Below are 24,271 nucleotides of genomic sequence, written 5' to 3'. Positions count from 1 at the left end.
CATTATATTGTCAATGGAAAAATGCCAGTTGAAAGATATACAGTTATTTCTCGCTAATTGCGAGGCCGATCGCTCGGAATCGTTTACCTCGACTTGAAATTACGAAGGATTGTGCGTGTGTGTGTGTGTGTGTGTGTGTGTGGTGATCGATTGCAAATTAATCGTTCCAAGAATTCCAATAGAATCGTGGAATCATTGGAACAAGTAATATGTTTCGAGCGAGGCACGTGGAATACGAATTGAACGTAAATATTGTGCAGGTGAATCGGCCGAGGATGAATTGGATGTTCATCGAAGTGCGGAATATCGGAAATCGAAAGTACGTCGAGTCTTTCTGACGCACGAGACGCACGCCTTTCTCTTGACGAGCATGTCTCGAGGAGAGACAAAGGAGTTACAAGTATCCACTACGTTGAAAAACATGTTACACGAACACGTCTTGCTCATCAACTCATCAAATCTTTAGTTTATTAATGTAGATTTCTTTTTCCTTTTTTCCCCCCCTTTTCCTTTTCTTCCTTTTTTCTTTTTTTTTTTTTTATAACAAGATCTTTCAAGAAAATGCAATATAATACAATTCCTTGAAATATAATTTTTTGAGATAAGTTTGTAATTGCAACATGATATTTGTAACTGCTTGAAACAGATAAGATATTTAAAATAAATAATATGTAAGAATTAAATGCAAAAATTTAAAAACAAGTTTTCTATATATCTATTATTAGTAATAATTTGAATGAACAATTTACGACGTAATATTGTAACGTGTAAAAATATTTCCGTGCTTTTAACTCGTATATCTGGCCAGAAATTGTATGTATTTTAATTAAACGTTTTCAAATTTTAAGAAAATTTCTATACTATTCTTAAAATTTGTTCTTAAAAACATCCTATCAAATATTTCGACGAACGTTTGGTTTCCAATATTTGGTTTAGAAATATTCATGATGATAAATAGGAAGAAATAATGCATATTGGACGCGAATATTACGATAGAGGAAAAAGATAATTTTTCTAACCATTTCGATATTATGCTTCATGATCGTAAATCCGACTATAATCATCAACACGAGGCTCGTGTATCTGGATGATCCTATGAATGAAGCACGGATAATACGGTGTATAACAGACCATCTTTTTTACGTAATTTATAAAGACTCATAAAATTTGCATTTTAATGATCCTTTTTATTCGTATTTCTAAGTGAAATAGAATCATAAATACCTGTGCCATTGAAGCATTGAAAACATAATTCGTACAATCATTTTCAAATTCATATCACTTTATCCTTTTCTAATTGTTAAATAATTATCGTGCATTTGAATTTCTAGAATTTCTAAATTATTTCCTATTGCATCATCTTACATTTAAACTACTTTTAAACACCTTTTGCACGCTTAATAGTACTCGTAACGCTATTACATGGGAGTGAATGGTACTTGCACAATGTTATTCGTTGGTAAAAATTTTCATTCATATCGATCAATTATGTAAGAAACTATTTTGAAATTTCCCAATAGGGTGTATAGGTTGCTATATATTTGATCGTTGTAATAAAAATACTATTATCTAAATTATACTTAACACTTACGGTATAAGTACTTTCTATCTTTTCTAATCCATTTAAGATTGATAATCAGGCATGTTACGTAATTTTTATCTAAAACATCAGGTATATGTGTATTATAATATGAAAATAAAATATTATCAGATAAAACTTACAACTTTATATTATCAATTAATATCGTAAAAGTGTTTATCGATGATCCAAATTATCTAAAATTTCCATTTCTCATCTTTCAAATCTTTCCATTTCTCGACATATTTCTCAATATAAACGAGTAAGAAAAAATTAAACGATAATAGAATCCTCGCCTCAAATAGGTTAACGAGTCTTCCTTTTCTTTTTTTTCGCTAACTAAAATTGTGAGAAACAAACGAGCTAATTTATTTTTTTCGTTGACAAGATATCGAATTCATACAGATTTTTCCAGCCGGTTTATATTCATGGATATAAAGGTGTCGTCACCGTTTATCATGGGAAGCTATCTCTCGATCTAACGAGTCGGAAGGTCACACGCATTAATTATCAATGAAAATATAGCTTAGACTCGATGCATATGCAAATGTATATATACTACGTGTATATGAGTTGAAAAATGGTACGGATGCCAATAGAAAATGTTACAATAGAAAATCACCATTCTCCGAGCCATTAATATTTTTAGTGACGGTATATCATTGAAAAACCAACGTCCGGATAAGAGAACAGACGTCCTTGGTATACGCTACTATGTACTGTTAAGAAAAGGCACAAATAATGTTGCTCTCCGCCAGACAGCGCGTGATTGAAATGCAAATGACGACATCAGATCGGGAGAAAAAATTCTGTAGACTTTAAATGAGATAGAGAGAGAGAGAGAGAGAGATGGTCAGTGAAGTCAGAAGTTCACCAAACTTGAAACGACAAATCTCCAACAAGCCGGCTCACTTATACGACTCGATCACTTGCCGGAAGCCATCCGGTTGCTGGGTCGAGTGGATGGCGCTACGATGTACGTAAGAAATCCCATAAATAACGGTATTTATATTTTGGCCACATGGATAATCGTGTGCTATACACGGATATTTGAATTCTAATAAAATTTCTCTTATTTATGGAGGATTATTCTAGTGGTATAAGTCGAAGATTTCAATTGCTTTCTTTTCACAATGGAAATTTTAATATGGCATTTCTCTTAAATTTATAGAGAATGAAAGATTCTAGAAATTTCGATTGCTTTTTTCTTTGATTTTTATGTTGATTTTATGCCACAGTATAACCAAATAAGTATTTAACGTGATTGAATTACGAAAATTATAATATATATTTAAAATTACTATTTAAAAATTTTATCTTAATCTTATTTGTATTGATATTAATAAATATTTATTATATATATTTTAAATTCTAAAAGAATCGTAATTTAGTTGCATAATGAATTGAAATTAATTTTAAATTCATTTTCTGAGATACGTTTTTTCATAACTGCGAAAAATAATTTACATAATTTTATTATATAAATAACAACGCCGTGTCATTCATGTATTCGCCATATGAGAATATATAGATAATATTGTTATATTTAATACTTTCTAAAAATAATTATCGTATCGTTTCTATGTTATTCATTCTTTCGTGCAAAAATGTATGACGAAAACAATTGAGATTCATGAATATTCCATATTTATTGTTGTTTCAACATTGTCAATGTTAGCTTTGAATTAAAAAATGCTTATTAACAAATTATAACGTGCGCATAAATAAATTTCAATGCGTGTTCCAGAAATTGAAGAAATTATTACTATTCCGATCGAACGTGATTCTATCGAAAAATAAAAATTTCACCCAATCTATTTCAAGTGAAATTTTTTTATGTAATCAAAAAAACCATAAACTTTTTTTTTCCCTTTCTACTCGTTTTGGTGAAACACACCGTTTTTTTTCTTCGAGAAGGTACTAATAAGGTATGACAACCGAATAAATAAATATACGAGTGTGTCAAGGAACGTTGTTGTATAATTACGAGTAGAAATCGTCGCGAAATTTCTGCTATCATGCTAATTCTCGAACGTGTGTGTGTATATATATATATATAATTTCTCGATATTTCCGACAAATTTTCGAAGGAGAAATATCAGATCTATTAAACTCGCTCGAACTTTATTTTAACATTAAATTTTCCAAAAATTCATACTTACGTAATATTAAATTTCCAATTCAAGAAAATTTAATATAATTCGAAATATACACAAATCCATTCATGTCATATTACATAATAGACCAAATGTTTATAAAATTATTTTTACTCTTTTTCGATTTTGTAATCGGGCTCTTTATTTTCTCTCTCTTTTTTCCTTAAATAATACAACTTGGCTCTTTTCAAATCGTAAAGCTTCTCGAATTCAATAGCGTACCAGGCAGCATGCATACCCTCGGCGTACACCCGAGATTTCAATGCTGGCAACAGCTAGAAATTTATCGAGTTTTAATAAGTATAAATTGCGGCGGGTGATTGTGTAACCGCCGTGCTTCGATGCATCCCGCGTCGGATGTACGCTATTTTGTAATCATGAGCAGAGCAATGTTTATAGCGATTCTGAATGGGTGAAGGGGAGGGGGATCTTGCGCGGATCTCGCGCGATACACGCTTATTAAGGTGCACGTTTCGTAATACTCGTGGAAAAAAACATCACTGTCTTTTTTCTCGCTCTTTTTTTTCTCTTCCGTTATGTGGGCGAGTTTTCATGAACCGCTGCCGGAAGCTTCTGGAAACTCGCTTCCTCCACGAGGCTCGTAGTAATACATCCGCGGCCATTGATAAATCCGTGCGTGATGGAAGAGGAAGGAAAAAAAAAAATCGATTCGCCAAAAGGAGAATTATTATTATTATTAATATGGGGGAAATAATTGTTGAATTTATTCGACAGAGAAGGAAATAAGTTTCCTAAGATCGAGTCGATTGGAAAATAATTATAGAAAACAAAACTAGAAGAAGAGTTTCATAAAATAAGTTAAAAAATTCTTTCGAATTGATTCAGAGAGATAAATTTTATAAAGAAGAAAATAATTTTTGATGGAGAAAAATTATTCTAATAGAAATTATTCCAAGAAAAGAACAATCTTTAATCGAGTTTGATTGATTGAGAAGATTTTTTTCTATAAAAAGAACCTTTTTTTTTAATCGGAAAAGAAAAAAACATCTTATACCATTCGAATGAACGAAAAAAAGAAAAAAAAATGTGAAAAGAAATAAAAAGTCGTGGAATTTTATGGAAATTCGAAAAACAATTTTTTATACATGTAAATTATATTTAAGTTTAAGCGTAAAAAAGAAGAAGGGAAAAAAATGAGAAAGAGAGAGAGAGAGAAAAAAAGTAAGTAAATTTTTTTAATAAAACAAAATCACGACAGTTAACGAAGAGGCGTGTATCTCGAAGCGATGTGGCATTTTTTTCGTTGACACCTGCCCATCCAAAGGATATGTATAATTTATTTCCCCTTAGGCAAGCTTCCAGGGGAGTACCCGGATCGCATCATCGTGCTTCCATCATCCAATCGATCGAAACACGAAGCGATCCTTCCTCCCCTATTTTAATCTTCCCTCCATCCCCTCTTCTCTCATTCCTCTTTTGTTCTCCGTGTCTCTCCCGTTCTTAACCAACTTTGGATCCACGCGAATTGATTTCTTCGAAACATGAATATCCCCGACTTTCGATCTTCTTATTGTTAGATTATATCGTTGTTATATATCGTTATGGAAGAACGATTCTACGTTTAATCAGATGGTGACGGTGGACTTTTCTTTTTCTCGCTCGACTGTAATTTTTTTCTTGGCCTTTTTTCCTTTATTATTATTGTTTTTTTTTATTATTATTATTTTTTTTCTTTTTTCCATTCAGGCGAATCCACGCAAGTGAAACGGTTTTGACATTGATTTCTAGCGTGACAACTTCATTAACCTACATCCTGGTTAGAAACCAATTCGTGACGTTTCGTTTTCTCAGCGACTTTCATGACAATGGCTCCTGCGAAACATTTAATCGCTCGCGATTTTCTTGCGGCTGTTTAAAATTTCACTCGTAAAAGATTTTGAAATAAATACACCTGTATAATTAGATAATTTATTTCTCCTCAATGGACGAAAATTTAAACCTGACTTTACCTATGCTTTATCTATTTAAATTATTTTCCATAATATGTGCAAATTTAGATAAAGCAAATTTCATAACGACTTAAAGGTTTATCGCTACTATTGTGTGTCAAGAATGACATTTCATAAACATCGTTAAACGAAATTATCATTACACGTAATATCGATATCTGATACAAATTTCAAAACCGATCGAAATTTCCACGAAATTTTTAATAAACGTTAAGAAAAACTTCAAATAGGCGAAGAAATAAGACGAAATAGTTATATAGAGATCCTAACTGACTACTAATATCGATCGTAAAAATTAGCAAAAAGCCTCTTCCTTTTTTTTCCTACTCAATATGGAATTTAGAATCGTGGCGCGTTTGTCATGTTTGAATTATCAGGAAAGAAAATGAAACTAATAAAGTATAAAAACGTGATATAATGATTTATGGTGGTCATTAAAAAGGGCCGAGAAACTCTTATCCATCCAAATAAAATAATAAGTTGAACGAACGAAATGAAACGCTTGATTTTATTCAAGGCTGAACATAAATTAACGATAATTCAATATCATTATTGATCAATGCATTATTGACATTACATGGAAAAATTTTTGTTTTGAGAAAAGAAATAAATTATTATCGATAGACTTATCCAGAGAACATACATTAAAAAAAAAAAAAAGGAAAAAAACAATCGTAAAACAAAATTATTCATAGTTATTGAGCATTGTACTTATTGACACACACTTGAATACTGATTCAAAGCGTACACAAGCAAATATTAAACGTTAATTGAAGAAAAATAAATCTCATCTTGTGTCCATAATACGATGCTCAACTCTAGATACGACGTTGTCCTCGAGGAACTAAACTGGATCAATATCTGTTTTAATATTGATAAATTCATAGTTGTTAACAATTCTATCCACGTCATTCATCGTGCACGCTCCTACTTTATCGTGCCTAAATCTTATTTATTTTTTTCATCATTATGCTTATCCGAAAGGCAAGCCAACCATTGTGCCAATGACTCATCGAGAGTGACAATTTTTTTGTTAAATAACAGGGGTTCAATAACATTTGTTCTTTCGTAGATTACACAGAGGATTGTCTATTTTTTTTACATGAATGAGTTTTTTGAATTAGAGCCATTTAAAACTGACGTACTAAATGGGATAAACAGATGAGAATAATAGAAATTAGCCGAGGCATAATGAAATTAAGATTTTTTTCGCGTTGAAGTACGAGTTATATTGCCATTTCTCGCTCGTTGTCGTCTTAAAATCAGCTAATTTAATAAACAAAGATGTCAAAAATCTTATCTCATATATATATATATATATATATATATATATGAACTTATGAACGTGACACGCGAGCATACCGTACAGAGTGTTCAGTTTTGGAAATGTAAACCGTTGTTAAATTCCAACAAATCATGATTCGAATAACACGAGCAGCGTGTGTGCAAGTGCTAATTGAATTTATCGTATTATCTTAATTTTGAGATAAAAACGAAATACGCGATTTCTCAACTTTACAGTTTTATTAACACGTGTTTATCTTCTCGAAGAATTGCAAATGTTAATGAAAACAGCTTTCTTTTTTTTTCTTTCGCATTCGAATTATCGAAAAATTCAAGAATGCACGGAAATTTCAAGGAAAATTGAAGAAAGGAAAATTGCGAAATCGGAAGATTCCGATTACAACGTTGGCGAGTTGAAAAAAAAAAAAATGAAATGAAATGATGGGTTCCCAATAGCGGAAACAGAAAAATACAGAGTCTCGCTAGTTAATTTCGGTAATGATCCATCTCGAAAACGATAGAGACGATATTTGCTTAATTTTAAGCGACGTCCAAGGTGTGCTAGCCTCTTCCAGAAGCTTCGAGTGTTTTCTCGGTAATAACAAGCGGAAGGTTGTTACATGATAAACACGATTTCATGGGACTTCTTCAACTACCAAATATTGACATTAAAACGAAAACGATTCCTGGCTAATTCTCTCGAATACGATTGTACTCGAGCTTGCGCTCGCCATTCAAGAGCGCATCGTGGATACGCGACTTAATGAAATCCTTCGGCTTAGGATATCTTATCATAAGTCGTGGAGAAACGTGTAATTTGTTTCGCGTCCTACATGCGCTTCTTATATATGCGTCGTTGTTCGAAGACGACACGTATAAATTACTAATAAATTTCTAAACTCCTTGAATGAACAATCATTCCTTAATGAACAATTATAAATAGAAAATAATCGTTTCTAATCAACCGGTGTATAAAATCGCTTGATTAATTCGCGCAACGAAATCCATTAATTTATAACAATGTTATAAAGGATGAATAATAAACTCGTAATAATAGAATATATTACAGGATAATGTTGGAAAATAATTTTTCCCTTTCGAAGAAATTACACGATAAATCGTTATTCATTCAAGCATGGGAATACGAAACGTGAACGTATCAAACTCCGACGACGATCGCAAAGCCGCACAATTATCAATCAATAATTAATTAACGGATAATTTCTCAAAACGAAATTTCCACTTCGTGATCCTCGATTCGATGATCCGATAAATCGTTAACCGTAGCAGTTCCAATAAAAGGAAACGGTGTGCGTGCCGCTTAATGAACGGCTACCCATTGCACTTGAGTCATCCAACATTTGAATTATCAACGATAAATAACGCGAATAGCGTAATTTCAACGCTATCATCATCAACCTCGAGGACGATTTCTTATTCTCTCGGTGGCGCGAATCTGCCTGGTTTATTATCATTATCATTATTATTTTTCCTCCTTTTTTCGCGGGATACAATGTTCGGGAATAATGCAATAAATACGGTTATTACGAGCGCCAGCCGGGCATTTGTAACCGGTATTAATGACCGGTCGAACCAGAGGCGAGAAATTAAAGGTCGACACGGAGAGTGGAAAGCTGCGTGGCGCCTTTTCGACCAATCGCGCGCGTTGTACAAATGTACAAATGTTGGCACTTACCTCGAGAGCGGATCGACGAACAGGGCGACGATGATGACGGCGACGATTACACAAGACAGATAGATCGCAGATATTTCATAGATCTCCGATTCCGGAGGACGTTCCAAGGTCTCGTGGCCACCGTTCCCAAGGACGCAGAAATTTGCGCCGCAGTGCTTGATCTTGTTCGAATTGGTCGTGCTGTTCTCGCTGCCACTGCCGAACTCTCCCCCGCTGAGCACTTTGAAAAAAAAAAATTGGCGTCATCCGAAGAATTCGCAAGATTATTTCCTATCTCGTGTTTTTTTTTTTTTCCATTTATGCGATCATTTTCCTCCTTTTGTCTTACTTTCAAAAATTCGTATTTTTATAATAATTTTGTCGTTACGATAACCTAATGGATATACAAGTAATTAATGAAGCGAATATAGGATATTTTTATTACTACACCTCGATCTTATAACTGTGACACTTATTAATGATACCGCATTTACGAAACGAGGTATCGAAAATCGAATTCTATTCTACGTACATTTTTTTCTTAAACCGCGTTACATAAAATTCATGTTAAAGGTATGCGAGACCCTAAACAAAATGCAATCTTATCGCACCGCAAGCATAAATCTCTCAAGGATTTTTATCAAGATTTTTCCTTAACTTTGCAGGCGATCGAGCCTGCAATATGTACGCAACAGTTTATGCATCCGATTACGATCTATCGGCCATCCGTGTCATTAATATTCACCATTTAAAGGCATTTAAAAAAAATTTCGCAAGACGCGACACACATGACGTGATAAAACCGAAAAGGTTGAAGATAGGAGAAAATGTTCCTTTCGTTCCTCTCCCCCCCCCCCAAAAAAAAACCGATTCATCGATCGATAATAAATCGTGAGAAATTTCACCATATTCGTTGAAAAAGAAAAAAATATTCATCGTTTTCTCTTGTATCGCGAACGATCTCGTTCGTCAAACGTATAAATATCGTGCTAAGCGGTGATTATATCGCACCAAAGCGAAACATATCCACGTATTCTGGAATTTACATTGGCCAATCCGCGTACGCGGTCATCGGACGGCGAACGACAGGAACTTTCACCAGAGCGTCGTTGATAATATCGTAGTATGTTTACAATGTCTCCCACCATCGTTTCCGATTGTCCGCAAGTCCTACTTATCGACTTGTAATATATTCGACTTGTTACGTGTGTGCAGAACCCGTGTATGTTAGGCTGGAACGCGATTTTCCTGCTCGAAGAAGTTCAGTTTTATGTGCGCAAAGCAATTCAACTGTTCCAGTAATTTCCTCGGTTAAACAACGGGAAATCGGAAATATTCGCGCTCGTGTTCGTAAAGTTGAATATGAATATTGAACGAAGTTTGAAAATCATTTTTAAATCAATGTTGAATTCGAACGAAGTGCGAAAAAGAAAAAGGTAAGCGATGATGAAATACGAACGACAATACGAATATATAATTCATAACCGATGCTTTCGATGAAATAAATAAAAATGTCATTTATTTATTTGCAACAATAACACGATTGATTGAACAATGGTTGGAAAATATATATTAAAGATATTTGTTTTCTTTTTTTTAATATTCTACATGGAGAAGCTTATTAAAGAAATATTGAATGATTAAAACGTTAGAATTAATTTTTTCAGGAATTCAAGAAATGTAAAAATATATATACATATATATTTTTATCAAAGGTATACCGTTAATAGACGAGGAGCAAAATGGAAATAATAGTTCCGATCAAACGTAAATCGCGAAAACATAAATTAAACGTAATCAAGGAACATATGCTTAGGAAAAATTATATATTCGCAACGATGACTCATTATATCTTTGTATAGTTATACATTGTTCCATGAATATATTTATCGCATTTTCATAATCGTGCGCTTAAAATACAGTCTTTATATCAATCACTTATACTATGTTACAAACCATTGTACAAGTCTATTAAAAAGAAAAAAAAAATCAGCAAGAATTTCCTCTGTTCTAAACGCGAACAATTTCCAGTTCCAACAGTACAAATTCTTCATACAGATATCGGAAGAAACTCAATAGAAACAGGTTTCAGCAAGTCGCGCTTATAGTTCGTTCGAAATCAATTGACTACACAAGGCCGTCAACATGCAACCCCCTCTCCATTCCTTTCGCCTACTATAGAACTTTATCTATCTGGATTCTTCTTTATTTTATACTTTTTGCGATAAAAAACTATCCATAGAAAATATAATATATGCTTAACTATCAAAACGAATGGATATAATATTCGTATCACACTTTTTCCATCCTTTATTTCTTCCTTTAAATTATACTTTCGTATATGAAGATTATAATAATTATTTTCTTATTTTGTACAAATATTAGCATAATTATGAATACGTATGATCGCAAAGAACACGATGATGGCCACTATACATCATAATCAACTACAATTTGGCACGATCAATTTATCAAAATTGATGGACATAACCTTAAAAGATCAATTCAACTTCCATAACCTATAAGCACGAAGAAAGAAAGGAGAGAGAGAGAGAGAGAGAAAAGGAAGAAAAGGAGAAAACTAAACGGTTGTTGTCTGTTTACCTGGAACTTATCTCTCGTTGAAGACCTGGACCACGTCGCGCGCGCAGAACCAAGCGGAATAATAAACGGAAGTGCCATTGCCCGCCGAAGGGAGGAAGCGCCGATCGAACGGTTCGAATCATAGAAAACGGTTAAATCCCGCGCTACCGCTGTCCAGTTATCGGGGAATGTGTACGAGGTGGTACGGAAACCGACTATCACAGGTTTATACCGGATAAATCTCGTTTCTTCCCGCGTGCAAAGCGTTTTCCATCACTGTCCCTCGAGCATGCCTGTCTTTCTCGACGAGTCTCTCGCCGGCGTTGTCAGTCAGGCCAGCTCGAAACCCGAGTGTGTCCATGGAGAACGTTAGTGGCAAGAGTTGTCGTGTTGTCGACCTCGTAGGCCGACCGACCGACCGGCCAGCCAATTCGTCAGGGAAAGGAGCGAATATTTGGCCCGGCGCGAGTCTCGCCACGCGTGTATTATCACTGTTATACATATACTACTATGCGCGTAATCGCTACGTGTCGTTTCTACGAGTGTTGTTTCGCGCCTCGAAGATGAGCCCACCACGCGTGGATCGATACACGATTCTCGATAGGTGATAGATCTTGGTGGGGCAGATGGAGTGGTGGGAGAACTTGATCACCAAATTTATGAAGGATCGTATGATATTGACACCGATTCCAACGATTCGACCTTCGAAAGATTCTCTAAGAATCGTTCGAAACGTTCTTGGCGACCCGAGATCCTCGGGAAAGATGGGCTTCGGCATTTGCATTTTAAATGCTTCTTAGAAAGGGACTTTTGGGCACGTGTTCAGGAGGATTAATTTATGACGCGGATCGGTAGATATAGAACGGAGGAATAGGTGAATTGAAGATTTCTTTTTTTTTTTTTTTTTTCTTTATGGGATGGGACTTTTGGTCGCATTTTTTGCCTCGAGGGAACTTCAGGCGGATAATGTTCGTGAATATGAGGCACTGTTTAACCTAACGGTACGGTTAATTAGAGCCAATTTGTAGTATTGGTGGATAGGTATTTACTGTGTGGAATGTTTTCTGGATTTTCTTACGTTATTTTTTTGTCCTGTCACTTTGATAATAAACGTATATATTTAAGTAATTTCACTATCGTTTAATGAGTGGTAATTTTTTTTAAAATACCTGTCGATTATAGATATTATTTTTATTTTTAGAATTTTGTAGAATTTATGAGCTTTATTTTACGCCACAAATTATATTATTATTATTATCGCATACGTAAATCGATAAGTAAAATAAATAAAGTAAAAATTTCATAATAATTGTAACTAATTTAGCTACGATAATAAAGTCATTACTGATATTTCTTGAATTCATAGCTGACCGAGATACGAGTTAAATTTTATCGAAAAATTGCTACTTCGTATATGATTGATCGTAATAAATATATAAATGAATATTTAATTCATATAACTCGCTCTTTGATAAGTTTCGTTCATTGACTGCAACTACATGATGCAGCATATCAATTTCATTCATATCATTCTTTTTTTACTGGCACAAAACGTCAAGAACAATGGATTTTATTACATTGATCTTATATTAAAAGTTCATTCAATCACCAAGTGTCTCACCTTTGAAATTTTTACACTCGTATTTCTGCATAAACTTAACCAAAGTTAATTAAAAAAAAAAAAAAAAAAATACGTCTTTCCACGGAAATTTAACCCAAGTTAAATAAGAAAATTTTTGTCTGTATACACATACTTCCGCGCAAGTTTAAACACATGAAAAAATAAAAGAATCTAAAAATAAAATCGTTGGATTTAACTTAAGAAGGAAGGAAAAAAGATAAACGAGACTTTGAGACTTACCCAGCGAAGAAATGAGATTCCCCCAGAGTTCAGCGGTCTGCCAGGCAAGGAAGAAGAACCCGAAGAACCTGACCACGATGGCGTCTACCGGCTGATCGGTGAGTTTCGCGTACACACCGCCAACCTGTGTGAGATAGGTGGCCTGAGCTGCCCACATAGGCGCGGCACCCAAGCCAAGGAGCACGCCAGCCGGTACCAGGGTGTAAAATTTCGGATAGAACTGGGACCCGATGTACGGTGCGTAACACAGCATCGAAATACACAATGTCCATTTAACCGTGAGCCTTTTGATAACGAAGGTGGGAACGAAGATGCATGATAGCACCAATGCAGCGTAAATCGCTGAAAGGGACACGGTGCCTAAACCGTCACTGGCGTTAATCGACGACTGGAGATTAGCCGTCCCTTGAAACGCGGTGAACTGCACCATAAACGCCACGGATACGGTGCTAATGTTCTTCAAGATACGCCATTTCTCGCCGCGGGAGAGTTTGAACTTTCTTGATTGCGTGTCGTCGTCCGTCGACGATAATTGCGGCGGTTTCTGCGGCTCAGGAGGTATACCGTCGGTACCGTCGTCCTTGTAACCCTCGTTCCTGTAACCGACACCACTTACGGTCACCGTGTACACGGTCTCATCGCCACCGCCGCCTCCACCGTCTCCGCCACCACCGCCACCGACACTTCTGGTACCGTCGTGTTGTGAGGCTACCATTCTACGTGTTTGCTACCTGTAACATTGTTAATCAAACCAATTAATATATCGTATATATATCATCAATCTTATTTGCAGATTTTTTAATAATCATAAAAGGCAGTGTATTATAAAATTTTAAATATGTAACTATAGCGTGAGAGCGTCTCGATAACAAACTGCCCTTGCTTGCCCGAAAAAAATTCCTCTCCCTTTTGCACGCAACGAATAATCTGATAATCTCTCGAGAATTAAGATCCCACGATTTATCAAGGAAGATATTCCAACCGTGAGGTTCTATAGTTAAAAACCTGGCCTCAGCCAAGGAAGACGAGATATTTTCGTTTCGAGGTGCAGAAAGAACGCCTCGTATATTATAGGCTGATAGTTATGGACGGTGGCGCGCGCGTGCAACAGCGCGTATTTTCTGTAAAAGCGATTTATAACGGATCGTTCATTGGTATGAAGAGGCGTGCGAAGACCTCGTCACGAATCATGCAGTTTAAAGGGAATGGTTTTCTTTTTTTTGTTCCTTTCTTTCTTTTTGCTTTTTATTCCTCTCTTTCTTTCTTTTTTTTTCTTTTTTTCATTTGGAAAGGCCTTATTGAAGCGTTCGCGAATCACGTTCCAGTTGCGCTTGTAAATTCGTTTGTCGTCGATGTAATCGATGGGAATGCGTGACCGGCCGCACAATGCCGTGACACGTGTCGTACGGCGTGCATCGCAATTAAGCGGCGCTCGCAATACCTTCACCTCGTTCGCTAACTCTTTCTGCGCGCTCTGACCCCCTCCCCTCCCGAATCTTGATTTCATTGGCAGCGTTTCTCAAAGTATGCGCGAGTACTTGACTTTCTTCCGCCCCCTCCCAAACACATTTGTTTACGCCAAAGAGAATATTGTATCGAAAGCTGCAGAAATTAAAGGATAATTTTTGCTCGTATGGAGAGACTTGCTTGATCGAATTCGATTCGTTCAATTTGATCGAAACTTTTTCAAAGATTGTTGGATTTCACCATAGCTTGTTCACTACGTGAAATATATAATGATGAATAGAAATTCGATTGATAGTGTTTAAATTGTACTTCTCAAAACGTTGACTTGTATCACTATCCTTTTTACAAGGGAGTACGTTTGATTAAAATTTAAAAAATCGTTTTGTTAGAATTCATTATTCTATTTATATTAAGAACAGATATTATTTAATATTTCTTGAAAATTATTCGTTGTTAAATTTCATTGTAATCATTAAGCATGATTATGTGTTAAATAAGAATCACAATGACATCAATGTAACTCTTTAAATTAAAATTAAATATTTTTTGAGATTTTATTATTTATATTATTTTAAGATCTGAAGATCTTATACTTTCCTTGTCATTATCCATATAAAATATTCCATGACCGAACGAACGACTATTTTAAATTATGAGATGGAATTCTGATGACTTTCTGAGCACGATAATCGTTAAGCATATGAATACACGCTTTAAAGAATCTCCACGATGAATTTAAATTAGGAAAAGAGTGGAATCGCGTTATATGTAACAATCAAAATTGAGAGTGAGATTAATTAAAAAAATAAATAAATTGATAAAACATTAATTAAAATGATAATAAATAATAAAATAATAAAATATGAATGCAATAAAAATAATTTTCAGTGAAAGAATATTTTTTTACATAAAAATTTTACATTTTTTTTTCTGAAAATACTATAGTATCATATATATTTATATGTAATTATTTTAAATCTTTATTCAATAGATCCAATTTATTCAACAATCGCAGAAACAATATACATAATAATTTGCATACGATCAAATTATCTTAAAACGATCAAATGTGTGATAATTATGCGAGAGAAGATCACAGAAGAAGAATAAGTAAACCTTGATTTTATTATGGTCGTTAATCAAGATCGAAGCAGTTCGCGGAAGGCTAACATGCGCACGAATATACAACGAAAAACCTGTCAAGTTTAAAATAAAAACCTTTCCCGCCATTTCGAAAGGTCGCGTTTCCTCGTACTAACGGGTAAAACATGGATAAAACGCGAGGTTCACGTTCCTTTCCATGCAGGGCGTTCTTTTCTTTTTCTTTTCTTTTTTTTTTCTTTCTTCTAGCGAAAGACAAAGCTGCGGAAAAGCAAGACGAAAAGACATAACTAATCTTTCTGTTGCATAACAAGAATACCGCCGTACCAAGCAAGCAAGCGATACGAGAATTCTTCGTTTCGTCCTTCGAGAAAACATGTTCCGAAGAGAAAACATGTGAGAATTGTTTTCCGTTGAAACGCGTGGCTTTCGTACAATAGATACAATGAAAAATCTGACATTTTTTGGAACAAGTGCCGAAGATATTTTTCGAAAAAAATTTTTTTTTCTAAAATATATTGTATAAAATTTTATAATGTTTCAAATTCTTTGAAATTTTAATCCAAAATATTCCACTGGGATATGAAATTAAAATTGTAATTAATTGAGAATAATAAAAATAATTGAAAATACAATTTTGATAAATTATTCCTGATAATATTCCTGATAAACTATAAAATATATAAAAAATTCTTATTGTACAATGTAATTATTAAATTGTAAAAGCGATAATTAAATTGTAAATTCAAATTATTAAAAAATTTAAAAAGATTTATCGATTTTCATTAGAATATTATCAGATGATTTGGATTTTCAACAATTAGAATCGTATTAGATTTTGATTAAACGTTAACAACTTTTATTTTTGTTAACAAAACGCAAAAAATGCCAGTAAAAACAAACGTGAAATATCGAAACGAAAATTCTATAGTTCTTTTCAAACGTAGTGGCGCGCCGCCATATTTACACCAAGGAATATGGTTATACGCATCGAAAAATCAGTCTATCTTCGGTATGCGTAATTAAGTATCGTCGTACGTGTGGTAAATATGCGTAACTGAATTCTCACTTTTATATCGATAGCACAGAAACACGGTTTGCATGACCCTGACTTACTTGAACACGATTCGGCCACCAAAGTGTAGTACCACGAGAACAGAATACCCACCCTAACCAGTTCCCAACGACCTTCAACTCTGCTTTAACCGCGGATCTTGTTGTACCATTTCTCCTCTTCTCTTGCAAACAAATGGACGCTGTACATCGAGAGAACGAATCTATCGATGCTTCCAGTCATCCATTCACTATCCGACCGTTATGAATTTCATAACATGTTAATATCGAACATGTGTTTCGATATTTTTTATCCCATACTTCGTCAATAGCGCAAAAAAAAACAAGATTATACATATATATATATATATATTATACTATAGTATAATAGTATGTTCGTAATATATGTATATAGCAAAAACGAATATGTAAAAGAATACTTATATCACTGGATTTTTAAAACTTTTTTCATTTTCAATCGTCGATTATAGAAAAGAGAGAAGGGAAGCAAATATGGAGGAAATATTTGACGACGGTTTCTATATATGAAACATGTAATTAATTGGCACTCTTTTCAACGAATCCGGCTCGTTAAAAAAACAGAAGTTGTCCACGGTGTTAATCGTCAGCTTGTATATCGGGTTTTAATACCTCGACAGGCAAGCTTCTCTTTTTATTCTTGGAAGGTGTATAAAAATTGCATTTAAAAGCATTCTCAGAAGCTATGGTAAAAGAAGCCAATTTCCGTATCTTGATTTTTTATCATTGACCGGCTAGGAAACCAGCTTATGCTAATGACATCCATAAAACGATCTTCTGCAAGCTTCGATTGCATTACGCATGTATACGACGTAACAAACTATTATCAACTTTTAGCATATAAACATAGTTTAGAAGGTGGAAAGGGGTGCGCGTGCCTTGCCTTGAAATTAATTGGAGTGCAAACGACGAGGTCAAGGTTCGATAAATGGCTTTGGACGCTATTCAAAATTTCCCGCCTTTTCTCCGCTTACCATGACACTTGCTTTTTATTCTTTCCTTATTCTTCTTGAATTTTTCTTTCTTTTTCTCTTCGATAAAAATCAAACATCTTACTGATCTTACATCATTTTAGATGATGTCAGACGCGTTAAAATATGAACTCTTTAATGCAAACATCTTGATCGATCGTGATGTCGATATTTTTATCATTTTTATTAGAATCATTGAGAAAAATTGCATAAACTTTATATGATAATTATCTTATTTCCAATAAAACATTTTGGAATAATATATCTTTTTTATATATTAGATTCATAAAAATTATATCAATATAATTAAGAAATCATTGATATATAATAACTAAAATACAATAAAAAAAATATATGAAATTAAAATTTTTCATTTATATCAAATATTAGAAAAATTTCACTATAAATAAAAAATATTTTAATTGCAAGGCTTTTAACCATTTGAATAATTTTCGATATTTTAAACATTATTTCGATATCTATATCGAAATAGTACAACCTAGTTTCTTTTTTCGATAATTTTCAATATTTTAAGAACTATTTTTTTTATTATGTAATTTTCGATATTATATAATATTATACATATATATTATATAATACGATATTATATAATATTATATACAATATTATGTAATGTTTAACCTAGTTTTTTGATAATGTATAACCTAGTTTTTTATTGAGATCTTATCAATAAAATTATCGATCTATAATGTTTAAAATCTATATTTAAATATACTCTAAATACGCTGTAATAGATAATGGAAATATGTAAATAAATATACAAAATTATATTTTTACCTTAGAGTTAAATTAATTTGTCCAAATGCAGTCGTATATCTTTTCATTAAGATTGTGAAAACAAACAATTTGTAACCTTTTGAAATTTATTTTCGCAATAAGTTTCAATATTTATTTCAGTTAATTAAAAAAAATAGGAAAATGATAAAGTGAGTAGATAAAAAGTCGTAATAATAACATGATTAATGCAAAAGAAATGCTGAAAGAAAATGCAAAATATTAAATTCGTAAGAAAATATAAGAAAGTATAACAATAGAAGAAAAATATTATATACTAGAAAACTTGTTGGTTGCATCTATCGAAGACGTATAGTTATCCTGATACTTGGTACTTTAAATCACCTTGTCCCAAGTTTGCAAGGCTATAACAATTTTTCTCGTAATTTTTTTTTTTCAATTCTCATAGAAAAAAAACAAAAAATATGACACTCGAGTTCTTCAACGAGAAGTTCACCTTGATTCTTAAACATGGTAAATTTTTCTGTTTATCTCTTTTTTGTAACTTTCTTCGCACTCTTTTTTTTAATAATGAAAATATACAAATCACGAATAAATTATTGATGCAATTTAAAATTATCCAATATAAATTTAATAATTATCAATCAATGAATCCTTACTATTCGTTTATTGTACGTTTAATATATAGTATCTCATATACAAATCATATTAACATTATTTCCATAGGAAATAATTTTCTTCTCCGAAGAAATACTGTTTTTGAAAATCCTCGCTTTTGTTTTTCAACGGTACGTGATCACCCGTATGCGCCATTGTAAATACGGATAAAGCTGACCCAAATGATGCAAGAATCCTCGTCTCTGCATTGTTATTGTTGCGTTTAAACAATGTAATATTCACGTTCGAAACCTTTCCTAGGATAAGAATGCACTAATGGCCGACGATAAAGTTAGCGTACAGGTAATCGTGAAAAGTTAGTGGAAAAAACGCATATTGTATTATCTCGTTTAGCTGTTGTAAAACTGGAAATATCAGAAATGTTGAATTACATGTATAAATCGTCATGTATTAGATTAGCAAGAAATAGATTATTGAAAATAACAATAAACTGTTAATTATTTTCAATTGATTCGTAGTTTTTTTATTATTTAATAAATTTTTAAATAAGGCTAATATTATAATATCAAGAAATCTTAATTAATATGTGTAATTTTTCATTTCAATTTTATACTGAAGTTTTTGTTGAAATAGAATATGTTTGATCATTGGAATAAGATGGAAACATGAAAATTCGAAGTCTGTAGCAAAATTAATGTTATATTATTATATTTTAAAATCATCCTTTATTTCTAATCGTGAAAATATTGAAATTCTTTAGAATTAAATTTCATAATCATACAATTACATGACGTTACATGATTTAAGAAAATTCAATTTTTTATTTAAATGATGGCTAATTTTCGGCTAAATATATATTCAAATTTATATCTATTTACCAAATATTTGTTTTTCTAAGCGATACCGAAATAATTTCAATTATTAATTCAAAACGTACATCATCATAATTATTCGTAAATGAATTCTCGAATCGCTCGACATATTAAAAAATTTAAAAAATCTAACCCTCCTATAATAAAAAATACGATTTATCTGAATGGCATTCCACGTGTATTGCATTCCTGAAACCATATGCAACTTCGTTTCGCATTGAATGCCTTTATTGAAATAATTGTATGTATATTTATACTTTCAATATGATAAAGAACGAAAGATTCATATACATATAAATCAAACCGAAAAAAAAATTTGTTTATAATTTGAATAATGGATTAGTATAATTTCAAATTATTATAAAAACTCAAACAATTTCTTATATTTCTCATATTTGATTAGAATATCTACAATATTCACATAATCAATAGCAGTTGCGAAAGATTCATACAAGTTATCGTACTTTCGAATCAAGAAATTTGCGACAAAAGTCGCGACATGAGAAACAGGTTCGTCAAGTTCCAGTAAATTCAAGAATCTTCAAGTAACAAATTTATGTACGATGTTTTCGAGAAGATAATTTCGATAAATTAAAAATTAAATTATCTATTCGATAATAATTCACAATCGATACGATAAAATAAAATACACTAATTGTTAACTTAAAAATATATCATTACTGTTTGCCAAATTAAAATATATACATTTTATCTATTTCAAGTTGAGCAAAAAATATTATTATTAATCGAAAAAAGAATAACTTTCATAATTAATTAAATTCTCTTATCTGCAGTGTTCGTAATGAAATTGAACATATTTTGAATATTATCATATACTTTAGTGCAATTAAAAACTCATAGCGAATCATAGCGAAAAAACGATGCTAGTCGTCATGTTTTCGACTTAGGAATCTGTCACTCGCAGCATTCACGGCACACCTTACGAGACACCCTGTACGTATATACGACGGATTAGAAAGTCCTCGTAGAACTATCGACTCGTAAATGCTTCAATCGTTTCACAACAAAATACTCCAAGGCGTAAGCATCTACTATGCAGTCTTCATACTACATACGAGAATTCAAAACTAGTTACGATCTCGTAATGTAACAATGATTATTTTTCAGTGGAAATTAGAGTTGCTGAAATTTCGATAAAAATGCAGTATATACTAAGTATATACTATTAATGTTTACATATAAAAATATTCTGAAAAGTTCAAGAAAAGTTTTCACTAATATCCTTATTGATCTTCATCCTTCTTATCCATCCTAGATCATTAAAAAATAATTACTTTTTAAAATTATTCTTTTTCTCAAGTATTCCTTAATGATATATATAATTAATAATATAATTCTTTAATTAATACACTTTTAAAGAGTGTAATCTAATTTGGATTATAAATGATCATAAGATCATAAGATTAATTAATTTTAATTAGCTAAAAATTTGTTCAACTTAGACTAAAATTAAATTCTTTTATTTTTGCCATTAGTAAAAACATACAAATGTTTCTCAAAATTAATATTGATTTTTATTCAAATAGAAAAATTAAATCTATATATTATTTTCATAATATAATTTTTTAATTCTAGTCATCAATGTAATACATTTAAGCTTAACTTCTTAAGAATTAAAAAATTAAGATCAATTTTGGTAACAAAAGTTAAAGAATTAAAAAAAATTAAGATCAACTTTGGTTGACAACTTTGGACGAACTTTCAGTAAATTTTGATCAAGTTGAATATATAAAAAGTGATTTTTGCGTGGCTCGTAAATCCATTTAAACAAGTCACAATGCGTTTTACTTTTACTGATCGTATGCTTATTTTGTAACTACTTTTACAAAGGTTTTTGCTCGAACAATGAGACACGAGGTTAAGATATTGACGTAAATACTGATTAACCAAAGTTGGTCAGACTTTATACGGACATAGGAAGTAAAAGAAGGCAATGCATCGATTAAAAAAAAGATTCAATGATATGAGGAAATGCATTTAATGTTTTTTATAATTAGGCATATTCATTTCAAATTAGAAATTTGGATAAAACACTAAAACATGTTTATTAAATGTCATCAAAAATGACAATATAAAATAATATAATAACAAAAGATATAAATATAAAATAAATATAAGATAATATAAATAATCTAAATCAAATATATATAATATAATTCATATTTATAATTTATCTTTTATTTCTGTAAATTATATGTTTATGAATGTGCTAATATAATAATTAAAAATTCAAAATTAAATTCAAATTACAATCAATAAAAACGACGAATCATAAACTATAATTAAACAGAAGTAAAAACATAATATCGATCAGTTATCATTAAATTGAATAGTATTTAAATTATACCTTTTTATTGTTTATTCCTTGTATTCTTTTCGTCTTAACTTAATCAATTAAAGACAAAGACAAAATATCAGCTGACTTTCGATTCGTTGGAATTTCGATGTTCTGAATAAAATCATAATTTCAAAGATAATTCAACGCAGCTGTACCTAACAGAAACATAACTCGTAACACTGTTCATTTGCATTCTTTTGTTCTGTGTCACTGTTCGAAACAATTAGACATTATATTAGGAATTATAGCAGGTAAATGTTTTTTTTCTCGATATAATGATTTGTCATAGCTCATTTAGTTCAATATTACATATATAAAGAATAAAATTACGATAATTCCATAAATTAGAGCAATAATTTCATAAAGATGTTGCATAGAATATACTTATTTGTATTTCTATACCATTTGAAAAATTTTTAAAAATATTCGTGTAAAAACTTATATAGTATATTTTCTTATTTTTTATAATTTATATAATCATGAGATTCTTTCTACAAAATAAACATAACATCTAGATGAAATTACGTTTCAAAGATATGATATGTAACAAAATTATCACAAATTGTTTTTTAATATATATATATATATATATGAAATCATATAAAATATCAGTATTGATCATATTTTATAACAATTTATATCTTTTATACATTTTTTTTAGTTAGTTTTCAATTTTTTAATTAACTTTCAACAAATAACAAATAAATTAAAAATTTATTTACTATATTTATATACTATATTTAGATTCATATAGATATTATGTTTTATTTTGATTTTTTTATAGTATATATTTGATGTAAATTCATTTTATTTATTATTATAAATCATTGTTATTTGCCATTTAATCCTTTTTTTATAATATTTATTTTTTCTTTCATAAATTAACTTATATTTATGTTATTTGTTATATCATATTATGTTATATTAAATATATATATATATATGTATATACTTTAAAAAATAAAATAATTTTTTTTTGTATTATATATAATTTAACTAATAGATATTTTATTTGCGATATATAATATATTTTTTTATGATTTTTGTTTATAATAAGATTCATATAGATTCAGAATCTTACGTTAATCTCACTTTTATTTATCTTCATTAATAAAAATTTTATCATTGCTGAAATTTTTTGCTTACTTATCATCTTTAAATTTAGTATCTATAACATAATATCTATATTATATTATATTTTCTATCTTATGCTCTATGTATAACATAAAATTATACTGATTTAAATTTGTAAAAAAATTTTTTATTTACCTTCATTATTTTGTATAGAAGAAATATTTAAAGTTTAATCATTTTCATTAATTTCATTTCTATTTCTTAGATTTTTCTTATTTCCATTTATTTTTAATTTGTTGCATGAATGTTTAGCTTAAATAAATCGTAAAAAAATAAGTCAATAAATTAATTTAAAAAGCATAAATATCCGAATTTTGTCACTTCTGTATGATTTATTTCACAATTGTTATCAAACTTTACTATTATTATATCACAACTAATGACAAATTCATAATAAAAATCTTCTAAATCATTTACAATATCATCTAACCTAATTTGTGCATATACGATCTGGACCAAGATGTCGCTATTATAGTTCCAAACATCATCGAAAACATGGTATAAAATACAATTTCAAATTCATTTTACTGTTTTTTACATGTTTGATTGTTTATCTCCATACTGTTATTTTCCGAATATTCACATGGTTTGACATGATGTTTAAATCATTATCAAATCACAATAAAATAATTAATTGTAAAGTTTAAATGAAAACTCCATGTTTCTTTAGCAGGATGTTTATTCGTTTTGAATTACTATTCGTTTGACTTCGATGATCCAATATAATAAAGATCGAATAATTTTAATTATATAAGTTATAACAGATAAATATAGATCGCGGATCTACTGAATT

The 24,271-nt window shown here is 31.2% G+C and overlaps 1 protein-coding gene and 1 long non-coding RNA gene across 2 annotated transcripts in view; one reads left to right on the top strand and one right to left on the bottom strand.

Moving 5' to 3' along the window:
• The window catches only part of LOC107997729 (UNC93-like protein), a 43,332-nt gene that overhangs the window by 17,916 nt on the left and 1,145 nt on the right, over positions 1-24,271 (bottom strand). The window contains exons 2-3 of the mRNA XM_017056513.3: positions 13,109-13,839; positions 8,686-8,905 (exon numbers count right to left, since the gene is read on the bottom strand). Of these exons, the coding sequence (XP_016912002.1) occupies positions 8,686-8,905; positions 13,109-13,823 (935 nt within the window). The 5' untranslated portion in view covers positions 13,824-13,839. The remainder of the gene's footprint in view (positions 1-8,685; positions 8,906-13,108; positions 13,840-24,271) is intronic.
• LOC133666956 (uncharacterized) lies at positions 9,720-15,132 on the top strand. The gene is made up of 2 exons (XR_009831874.1): positions 9,720-10,100; positions 10,332-15,132. It is a non-coding gene; the product is annotated as an uncharacterized LOC133666956 (long non-coding RNA).

Source organism: Apis cerana, linkage group LG11 (genome assembly GCF_029169275.1).
Source record: "Apis cerana isolate GH-2021 linkage group LG11, AcerK_1.0, whole genome shotgun sequence".
Lineage (NCBI taxonomy): Eukaryota > Metazoa > Arthropoda > Insecta > Hymenoptera > Apidae > Apis > Apis cerana.
The sequence above is the reverse complement of the archived record's forward strand: the minus strand, read 5'-3'. Positions and strand labels throughout refer to the sequence as shown.